The following is a 17,840-nucleotide window of genomic DNA, read 5'->3' as shown; positions in this document are numbered from 1 at the left end:
CTACAAGGCTGAGCATGTTCTACATGGAACGGCTTGGTACATGTACTACAAGGCTGAGCATGTTCTACATGGAAAGGCGCTGAATAAATCACATTATCATTATCATTATTTTATCATCATTATATCATTATTATCAATATGATGATAATGATGATTATCATCATCATCATCATCATCATCATTATCATCATCATTAATATTGTTGTTGCTGTTATCATCATTGCCAAAATATGTTTACACACAACCTGTACATAAACTGAGGAGCTGGGAAACCCCTGTCACTTGGTCTGTCTGTCCACCAGTCATGCCCAGGGTGTTGTTGTAACGTACGTCATGAGGTGCTGTTTGCAAGCTTCATTCGAAGCACACACACGCTGGCCTCATCTCGACTGGAAGAAAAATACATGCTGATTGTTGTCTCCACGCGCAACTATTTGACCTTAGCAGAAAGAGGTTTTATTTGAATGGCGCTCAGTGAGTGAACGCATAACCGAGATAAAAAAGAAAAAGAAAAAAAGGAGAAACAAATTAGAGAGAGAGAGAAAGGGAGAGACAGAGAACTCAGAACTCAGAACTCAAAACGTTTTTATTCAAGGATTAAGATTTTAGGCGTAGCCTATTCTTCCAATCTGTCCTTGCTAATCTACATCTATTACAAATAACACACACACACACACACACACACACACACACACACACACACACACAGAGGAAGAGAGAGAGAGAGAGAGAGAGAAAACTGTATTGGAGTTTAGTTCTCGTTAGTGACCGATTCTAAATACAACGTCTGTAATTAGCCTTGCTGAACAGGATGTTGATTGTGGAGTGCACGATGTGCAGAAAGAAAGAGCATAAAACGCTTAACGCGAGGACAAAGGCATGTTTTTATCTCGTTAACGTATATATCTGTATGTCAGCATGCTTGAATTCAAACTGGTGGTTTTCCTGGCCGAATCTTCGATCCATCGTTCCGTTAAGTGTCACCCATATGATCAGATCAATCAAGCGCGCACACGCGTATGCTGCACTTTCTTTGGTTTTGCATTTTCACTCACACTAAGTTTAAAAAAAAGTATAAATGATCCGGTTCGTGCACTACAATAATGTATGTACACACAAACTCAAATAAAGTGACATGGACATAGATATTGAATAATTACGGACATAGTACCATCCTGAATGTTTATTATCGGTCATACTGAAGCAGGCTGTTGAACAGTTCCTTCACAGCTTTCCACAGCACACAGTAGTTTATAACAGCATAGTGCAGTACGATACAGCACAACACGGTTGTCATTTGGACACAGTCTCTCATTTGGATAGTCTCTTTTCAGACCAGTGCTACCTCTTCTGGCGATCAGGTGTTTCAATCGAATGCTTTAAATGAGTACACCCTCCAACCGTCCCTCTCTCCACCCCATTGCCCTGAACCTCCCCCCCACCCTCCCCGCCCCCCACACCTCCACCTTCTCCTGCCTTTCTCTCTCAAACACTCTCGTTTCTAATGCCACCGTTTCTGGCGATCAAGTACCTTACACCACCACGAGAAAGATTCAGATGATTACAGAGAGTGACTTACGAGTATATAAATGTCCAGCTAAATACACACGTGGCATCGCTGTCTGCCGAGAGCTCGTATTAAATTTCCTCGGGTGTGTGAGGGCGTTTTCGGGGTGCCGTCAGCAGGTAGATATCTTTTTACACACGCTCTCGCACCCGGTCTCGCGTTCTGAGATCCCCGGCAGACGATTAGGTCTCGCGTTCCGATACAATCGTTCCACTCCGGGTCCCCGAGATTGGCCGTACAAATTTATGACGCCCATTATGACTGGGGATCCTTTAGCGCGTCACAGTTGACAAAAGCTGATTTAACGCGGTTAAAGCTCCTCCAGGTTAGAGGGCCCCAATTTCTCTGCTGATATTAAGATTGATAGGACGAGTGTTGTTATCGTTTGTGGTTGTCGGTTCTCTGTCTGGGGTTATAGGCTATACCTACGTGCAGGAGACGTTGTTTCGGCTGCTTGGTGGTTGCATGTGGGTTGTCTTGTTCAATTATCAGCATGTGTGTTGGGTGGTGGCGGTATTTGATATTTTAGATCTTTGTAAATTGTTAAGGTTTTCGTCTTAGTTGTACACACACACACGCGAGCGCGGACTCACACACACACACACACACAGAGACGGAGAGAGAGAGAGAGGGAATTAACTGACTCATGTAAAGAGATACAACAGTTAATTCATGATAGTCGATGCTGGCTCACAACAGTAATAAGCATAGTGACGTGAGATCGTTACGTCGTGCCGCCAGATCATAAAACAATACCACTCAGACAGGCATCGCCCCAGTGGATCATACCACTCCAGGCATTGCCCCAATGGATGGCTCAACCACTTCAGGCATCTCCCCAAATGATCATACCACTTCAGGCATCGCCCCAATGGATCATACTAATTCAGGCATCGACCCAATGAATCATACCAATTCAGGCATTGGACCCATGAATCATACCAATTCAGGCATTGCCCCAAATGATCATACCACTCCAGGCATCACACCAATGAATCATACCAAAATATGGAGGAAGGTGGCAGAATGGTTAAGACGCTCAGCTGCCAATACAGAGAGCCCGTGAGGGTGTGGGTTCGAATCCCGCTCTCGCCCTTTCTCCTAAGTTTGACTGGAAAATCAAACTGAGCGTCTAGTCTTTCGGATGAGACGATAAACCGAGGTCCCGTGTGCAGCACGCACTTGGCGCAATGAAAAAGAACCCATGGCAACGAGAGTGTTGTCCTCTGGCGAAATTACGTAAAATGAAATCCACTTTCATAGGTACACAAATATGTAAGCATGCACTCAAGGCCTGACAAAGCGCGTTGGGTTATGCTGCTGGTCAGGCATCTGCTCAACAGATGTGGTGTAGCGTGTATGGATTTGTCCGAACGCAGTGACGCCTCCTTGAGAAAGTGAAACTGAAACTGAAACCAATTCAGGCATCGCCTCAATGGATCATACCACTCCAGGCATCACACCAATGAATCATACCAATTCAGACATCGCCTCAATGGATCATACCACTTCAGGCATCACCCCAAATGATCATACCAATTCAGGCATCCCCTCAATGGATCATACCATTTCAGGCATTGCCCCAAATGATCATACCACTCCAGGCATTGCCCCAGTAGATCATACCACTCCATGCATCGTCCCAATGAATCGTACCCCTTCAGGCATCTCCCCATTGGATCATACCACGCCAGACATCGACTATGTGCAGATACCTGCCTGCATGGCCATCGGTTTATCTGTGTCGCTTGCCCATCCCTTATTCGCCTCTCGGCTTTGACAAAAGCCAAGAGTGTCGCTGCTTATTTGTCGGGCGCGAACCTAGTCACTGCGAGAGTGAAGATTGAACGATATAGTATAAGGAAGGCCCGTCTGTAGTCTGCTGATTGACCAGGGAGTGAAAGCAGCGAGAGTTATTTGGCTGTGGACCCGGCGTGAAAGACAGCCAGATAGTGTCATCAGAGGAGACCTCAGGGGAAAAGTTAACCCCCTTCCCCCTTCCTTGTAATCCATCTCTGCCCATTGGACACGGTTCGCTTGGCAGGAAGAAAGACTTCGCTCTAGTTCTCTTGTTTTGGAAGGTGAGGGGTGGGAGTCTTGGAGGAAGGGTGGACATACACGAATGCTCGCGCGTGCACACACACACACACACACACACACACACCGGAATGTATTGCCTTTCTGACAAGTCTCATTCCTCCACTTTCCCCGGTTTGCCAACTGTCTGTACCCGTTGGCCAAGTAATACCGAAGGTACCTGTTGACGTAACACCCGAATGTCCTCAGATAAACTGACATTGGGATGCCCCCCCCACCCCCTACCCTCCCCATCTCCTCTCTTGTCTCTGTACCCCCTTTTTTATATTAATTTACTTGGCATCTTTATGAACACCAGTAAAAAATATGTTGTTTCATCCCACTCTTCGGTTGTTGTTTTTTGTTGGTTTTTTTGGTGTTTTTTTTTTGCATATTGAGCAAGGTGTCTCTTTTTCAACCACCCCTTCGCACCCTGCAGCTCCCGTCCCCCGCCGACGAGGCCTCCTTTCTCCCTCCTCTCTCTCTCTCTCTCTCTCTCTCATATGTCCCAAGTATGATGAAATAAGAAGTGAATTCATTCCGCCAAAGTATTCTCGAAATCCATGTATGTTTAAATTCTGCTCACTTATGACTCTCTCTCTCTCTCTCTCTCGTTATCCCATTGTCGAACACGTCAAAAACTATGCTCTCTCTCTCTCTCTCTCTCTCTCTCTCTCTCTCTCTCTCTCTCTCCCGTTATCCTATTGTCGAACACGTATGCTCTCTCTCTCTCTCTCTCTCTTTCTCTCTCTCCCCCTCTCCCTTGTTACCTCCCCCCCTCACATCCCCCGCCCCCTCATCTCATCTCTTCTCTTCTCTTCTGTCCTCCTTCCACCCTGTTTTGGTTTTCCCCGTACAATCCACATCCCCACCTCTGAATAATGCAGCGATGAAAACGTCAATGAAACGGCGAAGGTCTTAAAGGTCTTGCATGCTGTCTCCCAAGAAACCGAATGCCCAAGAAGAGGGCCTTCCGTGGAGCCAGGCCAGGAGCTGAGAGGTAAGAGGAGCTGCCGTTGTGCCCGTTTAGGGTCGTCAGAGCTCCGACTGGTCGCCGTGAGGCGTCACCCGATAGGCCGTATCTTACCCTAAAGGACACCCGTTTGTGGGAATTTTTTCCCTAAGTGGATAAATCCTCGCTTGGCTCGTGGAATGTTTAAGAACCGTGTCGGTTTCTTTGTCTGCTGTTTTTTTGTGGTTTTTTTTTTTTGTGTGTGTGTGTGTGTTTGTCTTGTTTTGTTGTTTTGTTTATTTGTTGTTTCTTTTTAGATAGAAGTGATAAGCAAGAGAGGGGCGTACGGTATACAGTTGTGGAAGAGAGACCCCCCCCCCCAAAACCCCTCCCCCCCCAAAAAAAGAGAAAAAAAACAAGAAAAAGACAACAACAAAAAAAAAAGACAAGGAAAAAATCCAAACAACAAAAATGATTCTTATGGACTTTTTTTTTTTTTTTTTTTTTTTTAAGCAAACACAACAGGAAGAAGGTGCTTGTAGAATTTTCAAGAGAACCAAAAGGGAAAAGAAGATGATACTTGCAGTGTTATGAAAAGAAGCAAAGAGAACAGGAAAATGATGCTTGTAGAGTTTTGAAGAGAAGCAAAGAGCGGAAAGAAGATGCATGTTCATGTTTTTTTCTAAAGAGATGCAGAGAACAAAGGAACATGTTTTTGCAGAGTTTAGGAAGGGAAACAAAGATCTGGTGATTGTGCAAGAAGGGTTTGTGAAGAGACGCAGAGAAAAAAAAAGTGTGTGCACAAGTTTGGAAGAGAAACGGGTAATGAAGGGTTCAGACAAGAGGGAAAAAAAAAGGAAAAGTTATAAAAGTTACAGAAGAAGAAGTTTGTAAGGGAAATGATATTCAAGGGGTCGTATCCGTGCAGTTCTAGAAGAGGAGCAAAGCAACGAGTTGTCTTTTGGATTAGGGATCTGAGGAAGAAGCTGAGGGGGGTATATTTAAGAGTTTTAGAAGAGAAACAAGAACAACAACAACAACGACAAAAAGTGCAGGTAAGGGCATTGTGCAAGCATACACATAGGGAGAGCACAAAATAGTCAAAAAGTGGACAGTGGTTTTGATGTTGTTGATTGAATAAAGACACTTAAAAAAGAGAAGAAAATAAGCAAAGCAACAACAACAACAACAATAAAACAACAATAACAACAACAAGAAGAAAAACAACAACAAAAGACAGCAACAAAATAAAGGACAACAAACAACAAGGTGCAGGTAGGATTAGTATGCATGGCATGGCTCAGAGAAAGCAAACAAATAAATGCAGTAATAATGTTGGAAATGAAATAAGAGAAATTGTGTGTGTGTGTGTGTGTGTGTGTGTGTGTGTGTGTGTGTGTGTGTGTGTGTGTGTGTGTGTGTGTGTGATATCTCTAAATACAGTGTCTACTGGCAACTGATGGAAAAAAAAGATTTGATAAGAAAACGCCTTTTGAAGAAAACCGTCAAAACAATGTAGTAAGTTGTTGCTTTTTTCAATGTGCAAATGATTTATTTCATTTTCACCAGGCTTAGAATACATTACATACATTTTCAGAAGCATGGGTTTGGTAAAAGATAGAACACAGCAACAACAACAACAACAACAACAGCAACAACAACAACAACAACAACAGCAACACAGAGACATGCTTGTGTTTGTTTGTTTTTGTTTTTTGGAGAAAGGAGGAGAAACTTTGTTTCAGGTTGTGCTTTTTAAAAAAAATGGAAAGTGTCTGGATGAGTTTACTTGCTTGAAAGAAAATGGATAGCTATTTCTGCATGATGTCATATATCTGCGTAATTACTGTATTTCTGACAGCGCTATAAAGCACGAGACTATTCCACACTTTCGTTAACTTCACTTGACGTAGGGAGAGGACGGGAGAAGGAGAGGAATTAGGCCTCACACAAGTAAGATTTTATTTTTCAGTCTGGACGCTTGACACAGGAAGTCAATTACTTCTTTGATCTCATCCCGTGGACCCTTATTAAATCATCTGCCAAATAAAGTAGACAGTGTGATGGCCCCAGTGAAGCATAAATACATTTGTTTTAATGAAGTGATCAATCACAGCTCTGTTGGAAACGAAAGAGACAGACGGAATGGATGCGAGGTACGATGCTGCTGCAAATTGTTTCACCATCCTCACTCGTGGAGACTTGGACGAGGGCTGATTGGCCTCAATACGACGCCGAACATAACAGACCAGTTGTTTAGGAACTTGTTGGTGCATAGGTTTTCGGTGACTTGGTTGTGAACGAATCGTTTGAATGAATCAGTTGCTAGCAATGTCTCTATGAAGGTTTAGGTTATGAACGCTGAGCAGGAAAGACCTGATGTCTCTCTCATTCTCTCTCTCTCTCTCATATAATCACACACACACACACACACACACACACACACACACACACACACACACACACACACACACACACACACACACACACACACACACACACAACACATACGCAGAGATTTTTGGAGTGTTGAATCGAATGCTAATTCTAGGTTCAAGAAAACAAAATCGCGGAACAGTTCCTTTGTTTGTCTTTCGATTTGTCCGTGAAATATCGGAAGGAGTGTAATAAAACATTGAGTGCTGCATAAATGAATCGAGTCAGCTGAGTGGAATTTTTGTTTTAACAATTTGAAGTTTAAAATTTGCGAAGACATCTCTCCATTCAAGATGTTAAAAACCATAATATTAGATTGTATTTTTCAACTAGACGACTGTAGGAAGAGTGCAATGACCGAAATGAAAGAAAAAAGTGAAAAAAAAATTTTTTTGCAGAGAAAACGCGTGAACATAATACTTTAAGGGACCTGCTATAAGTATATGAATAGCGAGAGCAGAGTGTGTCTTACAAATAGGCGTAGAATTATCTATTTATTAATTCATTGGTTTATGTATGTATGTGTTTATTTATTAATCCATTAATTTATTTATTCATTTATCTATTTATCTGTTTATTGGTTGAGAAACTTAGACGCAAAGGTTTACAATATTTGTCAATTTTATTTTTCATGTTATTTTTTCCTCTTTGCTGTCGTCTTACCATTAACTACCATTTCCGCCTATGTGCCCACGTGCTTGCATGGGAGTCAATTGACAAAACCCACTAAGTAAATTGCTAATTACCTAGCACATGGGTATTGTTGTATAATGATAATGATAATAATGATGATAATGGTAAGTATTTATTTCGCGCTGAATCTTGTACAGAGACAAATCAAAGCGCTTTCACACCAGTCATTCACACGCATGCATAACTCTAAACTTTGAGAAACTGAAAATAAACTAGGATAATATTTGAAATAAATGAAAGCGACTTTTCTCTTTTACCTGCACTTTTATCTTCAGTCACCCAAACGTTTGAATGAATCAAGACTATGTCGGCTTCAGCAGTTGCTACAAACGGCGAGGCATATTCAAAACAATCATCATCGAAAATAAGTTAGATTCAAGGTATCACCAGTTCAAAACAACCATCATCGAAAATAAGTTAGATTCAAGGTATCACCAAACCAACAGATGACGGCTGTTGTGTGACTAAGCACCACGTGAGCATGGCATCACTATAAACTGCGGGGACCGGTGTGCACGTGCAGGTGGAGAAGAAGGGCATCATCCAGCCCCGGGGCCGAGTGAAGTGCAAGAACATCAAGGGCGACTGCCCCAAGCCTCAGTGTGACCACCCCGTGCTGCTGCCAGAGAGGTGCTGCAAGATCTGCCCCGGCTCCCCGGGTGAGTCCACGTTCCCTTGTGTTCTGTCCCTTGTTCTTACTTGCTTGCTTGTTGTTTTTTTTCTTTTCTTTTCTTTTCTTTCTTTCTGCCTTTGTTTTCTTCGAATCTTTCATTGGGAGAGTCTACATTTCGTTCTGTCCTTCTTTCTTTCATTTGTCCTTACTTTGTTTGTTTCTTTCTTTTTCTTCTTCTTTCTTTTCTTCGTATATTTCATTGGGAGGCGATAGAAATCGGTGACAGTTAAAGCGATGTGGGACCTCATTCCTAACGTCAATGGGTGTTGGTTACGACGATGAGATGATGATGATGTGGTGAATAAGATTTTGTCACTTTTTACCAGCATCCCTGAATACAGAGTGTGGCTGCCTATGTGACGGGGTAAAAACCGTCATACCGGTAAAATCCTACCATTCAGCACGTGCGTGGATCTCCGGCACACACACACGCACACACACACGCACACACGCACACACACACACGCACACACACACACACACACACACACACACACACACACACACACACACAAAGATGCCATGGGATTCACTGTGTTCATATAAAAATGACAAGCCTTATTGTCACGTAACTTGACTTCACGCTTGTTGGTGTCTTAGAATGAAAGTATCAATGCTTTTAACGTTGAAAAGGGAAACGAATTGGCAAGGCCTGGCCACTTTACCTGTTTCCACGCATTCACCTTGACACAGCGGAGAAGAATGCTGAGCAGCAGGACAGTGCTTCCCCACTCAGCCAGACGACAGTTAGCACGGAGCAGATCGACGTGGCGGCAAGACGACTGCCAAGGCAAACCGCCTTCATTTATCAACCTGTAATCAAAGACCCGATGAGCTATCCCCTTACCTTGTTGTCGTTTTTTGGTCGGCCAGTGTTGACATGAAGGGGGATAGACCCTGTCAGACTGTTCACATATTTTCCTCTCTTTTTTTTCTCTCGCTGTCTCTCTCTCATGGCTTTTATTTTGGGGTAATGATTTCTTCCTTTCTTCCCCCGCCCCCCACCCCTTTCTTCCTTCATTTTGAATTAATCTGGTCCTCTGTGACGGCTGTCAGATTTCCTTTCTTCCATTTAGAGAACATGTGTTTGTCGGTGCGCCCAGTTGTGTTGTATTGTAAGGTTTATTTAAGATGGATGAACTGTCTTATTTTGGGTGTTGATTAATCCACTTCAGTTCTTGCCAGCTTCCATCTCCAGAGCCTGACCTTTACCCTGTACCTTTGTTTTGGTGACGCATCGACAAAAGGGTACAAAAGCTCGTGACACACGTCTGATCCCGGACGTCTGAAGCATGTCGACATGTATGTCATTTGTTCTTTTCCCATTTCTACGGGAACAGACAGAAGGTATACATGTTACCATCGATTGAAGGAGTATGGAGAAACAGAACATGTTCACGTGACTTGGCAGTGGTCTTCGGCATTCTCTTTCCATCTGCGATATCAACATTGTGTTTAAGAACTATCACTCTTTGTTGCGCTGGGAAGGGCCCTGTAGTGATCACGTTTAGCTTGTGCCGTTTGATTACCCTGGTTGTCGTCAGCATGTTGAAGTCCGTCTCGCATCTGCTAAACACAATTATTGTCCCTTCTGTTCTCTTACTCCGGAAGATCAATGAGTTGTTATCCTTTTTGTTTGCAACCGTGACTTCCGGGTCATTTTAATACCATTTGGAGCGCTCAGTTTCTTAGCACATAGCTAACTTTGGTTCCTTCCTCATGGCATTTTGGGGGACAAGCATAAGAGCACTTCAGCGTTTTCGGCATCTTCAGGGACAGTGATCTACAGTTCAGAACTGGGATGTGGGTCTGTGACTGTCAGTACCTTGAGGCGTGCTTTAACCATTGTAGTGCCCTTGATGGTTTATTCACTAGCCTTTTCCGTGGTTCCTCCGAGGGCACAATACTTCAAACCTAGGCTGCTAACCACTTTCCATCACTTTTCAACAAGGAAATTCAAGGTGTAGAGAACTAAATCTACAACCCCACCCCAGCTCCCTAAAATATGATAATCAAAAAAAGAGGAAAAGTTCTGAGTCTGTTTCTGTATCTTTCATAATTCGCTTGACATGAACACACAGCAACAACAGCAAATAAAACGTGCAAACTTAAATACATGGTTATTTATTCCAGACTGCACACTGCCTTTCGATGTTCAATATGCTCTGCAGAACCCACAAACACGTATTGCTTTCGTCTGCTTGATAGATATTGGAGCATACATGTCAGATGGAAGGTATACACAGCCACAATGAAAAGTATCACGTATTGCTTTCAGTGTTATGAAAGATGTACCAACAGTCGAAGCCATTTAATAGTCTGGCGAGATCTTCCTTAAAACGAAGTCCCACTTTTTTTTTTCTTTTTTTTAAAAATATCAATACACATGGCGATGCTAATGTATAAATGTATATAACGGCCCAACACTCGGCTTATATCACAGATTGACATAAGTTTACATTTGGGCCAACAGCAAAGTGAGAGCTGTATTATCAATGGTTTCTCCAGTCAATGGGAAATCATTTACAGCTTAGTCTTTTGTGAAGGACTATGACTCTCAAACTAGGAGGCAAAATTGCACTGGCTCTTGGTGCTGCAGCCTTGTGGGCGAGTTGGCTTTTGGGAACCATCCCAACGCCGACTGCCCTAAAACCCTCTTGGCCGAGAGAATGGGGATGTAACTTGGGTAAGACATTCTCCACTATAATCAAATTCTAGCCCAAATAGTCGGAACAGCAGTTGCCTCCTCTGCTGTTCTGATGGTCATAGTCGGACACGGCTGACTATCATATATATATATATATATATATATATATATATATATATATATATATAGCACAGTCGACCACGGTGACCACGTGTCTCAAGTAAACATGGAAACGTTTGATCCATATGTTTATTGATGAATTATCTCTATCTGCTTTTGAAAAGTTTCGTGTCGAGGACAAGTTCATTTGTTTCAGCTGCGTTCGCTTTTGTTATTGCTCACAGTTTTCTCACCATTTGATCACGTTTCCCTTCGTGACGTAACAAAATCCTACGTCATATCCTCTAAGCCGTTAACTACAGCGTTTCAAGTTCCGAAAAGATATAATGTTGTGACAGTTGTGGCACTTTTTAGGGAAGGCGACGGAGGGGGGGTGGGGGGGGGGGGAGCATAAAAGAAAACAAGTAAAAGTGTGTGTGTGTGTGTGTGTGCAAAAACACGCATGCGCATGTGTTTGATTGGTGGTGTTGTGTTGATGGTAGTGGTGGTGTGTTTTGTGTGTGTATGTATGTTCGCGCGCGCGCGTTTTTGTGTGTGCGAACGTACGTATGTGCGTCCGTACACATGTCAGTTTAACGACTTCTCTTTAACGAAGTCCTTTAAGTAATTTCCTGTAATTGTATTTAGATTAAAAAATTTTTTTTTTTTCAAATTTCACCCACATTTCACCCTCATTTGCCCAGTTTCCCCTAACCCTCCATTCATTCACATCTCCCACCCCTTCTAACCGATAATACTCAAATGTATTCATAAATAGTTTATAACAAAATATCTTCAATCACCGATTTGTGTGACGGGGCATTAAACAAAATTCCTCCTCCTCCTCCACATGTCTGACTAGGTTTTCGTTCATGTCGCAGTGGCAGTGGGGTTTTTTTTTTTTTGTTTGTTTTTGGTGTGTTTTTTTCCCCCCAAACGGGGTGCAGTATTTCCTGACAGCAATATGAAACGTTGTTGTTAGGGGCTTTCGAGAAATGAGCGGTGACTGGGTGATGATCCTTGCGTCACGCCACGTTCAGACTCCCACCGTTCCGGAGACGCTGATGACATGTACAGATACTGTCAGTTTGCCTCTACCACCCAGGGTGGGGGCCGGGGGACGTGGGGGAGGGGGGAGGGTTGTGCTGTAGTTGCCGCGCCATTCCCGCCAGTTCGGGAGGGGGAGGTCATGGGGGGTATGAGGGATGCAAATCTTAGGGATATATATCTCCGCCAACTCCTACCTGTCCCAGGGGTCGAAAAATCATATGCGTTTGTTTTGGGGAAGAATGAACTAATGAATACGAGCTGAGTGCAAAAAATTACCAGATATTGCAGGAGAAGAATAACTGATAAGAGGAGGTCATTTGTCTGTCAGTCTGTCTCTCTCCGATTCCTATTTTCTCTTCCTTACTTTATCTTTCTCTCTGTATTCGTCCGATATTAATTTTCTTCTACTTTTCTTTCTTAATTTTGTTACCCAGGGCTGGGTGAAAAAAAACAACACAAACAAACATTCTTGTTACTGTGCTTATCTCAATACCATGGAACATTTTATTTTCGTTCCTTCGTCCCCCTGTCTCTGTATTTGTGTCTGTCTGTGTGTCTGTCTGTGTGTTTGTCTGTCTGTCTGTCTCTCCCTCCAACGCTCTCCATCTCTCCATTTCTTTCTCGCCATCTCCTTCGTTCTTTTCTTCTTCCTTTTTGTGTCTACTACTTCTTCTCGATCCTCTTGTCTGTGCTGAAACACACAGTCATTTGAACGCTATATGATCCTGTTTCAGGGGCTCTGATTCTCTCGTTTTCTTTTCTTTACAGTACAGGACTTTTGAAAAGCTGTAATCAGCCTTTAAACCTGTGACACAGGACCAGGAGACAGTGCTGAATTGTAGGTCCAGGCGACAGTGTTTGGTGTGTGTGTGTGTGTGTGTTTTTTGTTTGTTTGGTTTTTTTTAAGTGAAAAAAACGCGCGCATATGCACAGAGGATCAGTCAGAGTAGACGGTGTTGGGAATTGGGTACTTTTTTTTTTTCCATCTCAACTATCTTCTTCCTCACCTGCCAGTGCCTCATATCCTCCTCGTATGTCTGATTGTTGCATGATGTGCTTGCTGTATTTCCTTTGTCTACCACACACTCTGTCATACATGGCAAGAATACAGAATCATGGAGCAGGGTTTTAGAGCCATCGTATAACGCTAATTGGGTTACATGGAGCAGGAATACACAGTCATGGAGGAGGGTTTTTAGAGCCATGGTATAACACTAGTTGCAGTACATGGAACAAGAATACAGAGTCATGGAGCAGGGTTTTAGAGGCATCGTGTAACGCTATTTGGAGCAATTGGAGCAGGAATATAGAGTCACGGAGCAGGGTTTTAGAGTCGTGGTGTAACACTAGTTGGGTTACATAGAGCGGGAATACAGAGTCATGGAGCGGGATTTTAGAGCCATCGTGTAAAGCTAATTGGAGCACATGGAGCAGGGTTTTAGAGCCATCGTATAACGCTAGTTGGGTTACATGGAGCAGGAATACACAGTCATGGAGCAGGGTTTTAGAGCCATGATGTAACGCTAGTTGGGGTACATAGAGCGGGAATACAGTCATGGAGCAGGGTTTTAGAGCCATGGTATAACGCTAGTTGGGGTACATAGAGCGGGAATACAGTCATGGAGCAGGGTTTTAGAGCCATGATATAACGCTAGTTGGGGTACATAGAGCGGGAATACAGTCATGGAGCAGGGTTTTAGAGCCATGGTATAACGCTAGTTGGGTTACATGGAACAGCAATACATAGTCATGGAGCAGGGCTTTAGAGCCATGGTATAACGCTAGTTGGGTTACATGGAACAGCAATACATAGTCATGGAGCAGGGCTTTAGAGCCATGGTATAACGCTAGTTGGGGTACATGGAGCAGGAATACAGTCATGGAGCAGGGTTTTAGAGCCATGGTATAACGCTAGTTGGGGTACATGGAGCAGCAATACATAGTCATGGAGCAGGGCTTTAGAGCCATGGTATAACGCTAGTTGGGGTACATGGAGCAGGAATGCAGTCATGGAGCAGGGTTTTAGAGCCACGGTGTAACGCTAGTTGGGGTACATAGAGCGGAAAATATATAGTCATGGAGCAGGGTTTTAGAGCCATGGTGTAACGCTAGTTGGGGTACATAGAGCGGGAATACATAGTCATGGAGCAGGGCTTTAGAGCCATGGTATTACGCTAGTTGGGTTACATGGAACAGAAGTACATAGTCATGGAGCAGGGCTTTAGAGCCATGGTATAACACTAGTTGGGGTACATGGAACAGCAATACATAGTCAAGGAGCAGGGCTTTAGAGCCATGGTATAACGCTAGTTGGGTTACATGGAACAGAAATACATAGTCATGGAGCAGGGCTTTAGAGCCATGGTGTAACGCTAGTTGGGGTAGATGGAGCAGGAATACAGAGTCATGGAGCAGGGCTTTAGAGCCATGGTGTAACGCTAGTTGGGGTAGATGGAGCAGGAATACAGTCATGGAGCAGGGCTTTAGAGCCATGGTGTAACGCTAGTTGGGGTACATGGAGCAGCAATACATAGTCAGGGAGCAGGGCTTTAGAGCCATGGTATAACGCTAGTTGGGGTACATGGAACAGCAATACATAGTCAGGGAGCAGGGCTTTAGAGCCATGGTATAACGCTAGTTGGGGTACATGGAGCAGGAATGCAGTATTGGAGCAGGGTTTTAGAGCCACGGTGTAACGCTAGTTGGGGTACATGGAGCGGGAATACATAGTCATGGAGCAGGGCTTTAGAGCCATGGTGTAACGCTAGTTGGGGTACATGGAGCAGCAATACATAGTCATGGAGCAGGGCTTTAGAGCCATGGTGTAACGCTAGTTGGGGTACATGGAGCAGCAATATAGAGTCATGGAGCAGGGCTTTAGAGCCATGGTATAACGCTAGTTGGAGTACATGGAACAGCAATACATAGTCATGGAGCAGGGCTTTAGAGCCATGGTATAACGCTAGTTGGGGTACATGGAGCAGGAATACAGTCAAGGAGCAGGGCTTTAGAGCCATGGTGTAACGCTAGTTGGGGTACATGGAGCAGCAATATAGAGTCATGGAGCAGGGCTTTAGAGCCATGGTATAACGCTAGTTGGGGTACATGGAGCAGGAATACATAGTCATGGAGCAGGGCTTTGGAGCCATTGTGTAACACTGATCTGAGGAAACACGCGGCTGTGAGGGAGGACACAGTCGGCGTTGTTGAGACATGAAACATGGGAACAGGAATAGGGGAATGTTTAACTCACTCAGTACGGCCAGTCCTCTCTTCTCCTCTACACAGACCCCTCGGATGTCCAGTGGGTGTCTGAATGACCCAACCTTTAGCTTCCGTCGTCAGAATTGTGGTATTTTTTGTCAACATTCACGTCTTCAGTATAAGAGCCTTCCGCTTGCAATATTTTGATGATGGTAATTGGGGTGAAACGCTGTTACGTCGAACTGTGTTTTGTAGGAATGAAAGAATAATGATAATAATAATAATAATGATAATGATATAATAATAATGATAATGATAATAAAATAAAAAAAATCTACAATTATATCGCGCGTTTCCCCAGAAAAAAAGAAACTGCTCAAAGCGCTTTACATTCCGTTCCTCACTCCTCGCGGGCCTCCCCGTCAATGCTCCTGTCCTCCCGCACCTCCCCCCACCCCACTGCACACACACACACACACACACACACACACACACACACGCACACACGGAAGCACGTGCCAGAATATGTAAAAAGGAAATTGGTGAGGAGAGAAATCTGTACGTTTGGTTGAATTATCTGTTGAAACAGAGATGTAGAAACGAGCGCTGTGAGAAAAAAACAGAAATGCAACGACTTACAATATGTAGGGGAATAGAACTTTCAGAACATGGAACCGAGCAACCCCCCCCCCCCCCCCCCCCCCCGTTTTTTTTTTCTACCCCCCAAACCCCCAACACCCACTCCCAACATTTTATTTTAATTAACACTCTCGTATTAACTTATTTCTTACAGAAACTCTTCTTGTTGTTGGTCTGTGGTCGGGTGTGAGTGCAAAAGTGTTGGGGTTTTTTTCTTTCTTTTTTGTGCTTTTTTTGTTTGTTTGTTGTTGTTTGTTTTTGTTTTTGTTTTTTTTCTCTCTCATTCCACCTGGTTTAGGCCATCTTGCAACAACAAGAGATAAGCTGTTGGTGTCAGTCGATGTTGCAGTCAAAGGAAACTTGTCAGTTGTTAGTTTTACAGCACAAGCTGTGCAGCCGAACACCCCGGGTGGGGGAAGATCTCGACCCGTCAGTGTCCTACCCCGAAGCATTTTTTTTCTTTTCTTTTTCTTTTTTTTCTAATGACACGGTAATTAAGTGCTTTCGCCACTCACTGTTTATCCCGGAGCCGTCTGTCAAAATTTTCTGCTTGTTTGAGTGTGTGTGTGTGTGTGTGTGTGTGTGTGTGTGTGTGTGTGCGTGCGTGCGTGCGTGCGCGCGCGCGCGTGTGTGTGCGTGTCTGTCAGTCTGCCTGTCTGTCTCTACAGAAAATGCGAGCATGAATGTTTTTTAACACAGTGTGTGTGTGTGTGTGTGTGTGTGTGTGTGTGTGTCTTTGTGTCTTTGTGTACGTGCGTATGTGCGTGCGTGCGTGCGTGTATATATATATATATATATGTGTGTGTGTGTGTGTGTGTGTGTGTGTGTGTAAGCGTACTGCATAGCCGTGTTTGATTGTTATAATTTGTAAGTCTCTGGTTAAAAGAGGAGACGCGAAAAGTCGACTGTTGAAGCGACCACCCGCATGCTTTCGGCAGCGTTTTCATTACCGCTTCTCTGGAGAGGGGCCTGGGGGGCGGGAAGGGGGGGGGGGGGGGTCCCACTAAATAGCAGTGGAAGTGGAGTTACTTTCAACACACTTGCTGAAAATCGTTTTAGAAAATAGGGTGTTGAGAGAGAGGGAGTGGGGAAAGGACGAAGAAAAGGGGTACGGGGCTAGGGTACCTGCACGGCAAGGGAAGAAGAGGGAGGGTGGAACTGAATTGGTGTGGTGTGAGTGTGTTTGTCGTTCAACAAAGAATCGGCGTAGTTCTGAGTCGAAATGACGTGACCATGATTATAGCATTACTCTTTGTTACTGGTCAGTAAACGTGTTCGTTCTGTGTATTCTTTTGAAGATGTTTGTCTTCTTTTGTTAATTTGTTCGTTCAATTGTGGATTTCATGTGAATAAATTTTCGTGTGTGTTTGTGATCTGATGCATATAGATTTTCGTGTTCTGAAGGGTTGTATGTTTGTGTAACTAATATATATTCAATGTTTAAGTAGTGTAGTGAAAGAAGCAAATATATGCCTCTGTTTATTGGGGATTGTTAATTCATCGGCTCCATATAACTCGCTACACTGTTGTTCAAATCATATAATGACTGAGCAAACGACGTTATGGGTTCCATATGTAGACTGGATGAAACTCAGACTATGAGATTTTTTTAACCTCAAAAGCAGCGTACGTTTAAAAGTTGCCAGTACGATATCAGTGAAATAAATCAGATCAGATCACTGCTGGATTGTCACTGACTTTCCGTGATAATGTTGATTGTTCTGGTATTCTTAAACACGTTTTTACAATGTCTGTATCGTAAAGCTTTTTTTTTGATTATCATTTTTTATTATTACATATTTGT

At 43.6% G+C, this 17,840-nt stretch overlaps 1 protein-coding gene across 2 annotated transcripts in view; it reads left to right on the top strand.

Moving 5' to 3' along the window:
- Positions 1-17,840, top strand: part of LOC143287636 (chordin-like) — a 145,922-nt gene that overhangs the window by 49,215 nt on the left and 78,867 nt on the right. For both annotated transcript variants that reach the window (XM_076595757.1, XM_076595756.1), the window contains exon 3: positions 8,248-8,383. In XM_076595757.1, the coding sequence (XP_076451872.1) occupies positions 8,248-8,383 (136 nt within the window). The remainder of the gene's footprint in view (positions 1-8,247; positions 8,384-17,840) is intronic.

The sequence above is a fragment of the Babylonia areolata genome, chromosome 11, assembly GCF_041734735.1.
Source record: "Babylonia areolata isolate BAREFJ2019XMU chromosome 11, ASM4173473v1, whole genome shotgun sequence".
NCBI classification, from domain to species: Eukaryota; Metazoa; Mollusca; class Gastropoda; order Neogastropoda; family Buccinidae; genus Babylonia; species Babylonia areolata.
Note: the sequence above shows the minus strand (reverse complement) of the source record. Positions and strands in the feature narration are given on the sequence as shown.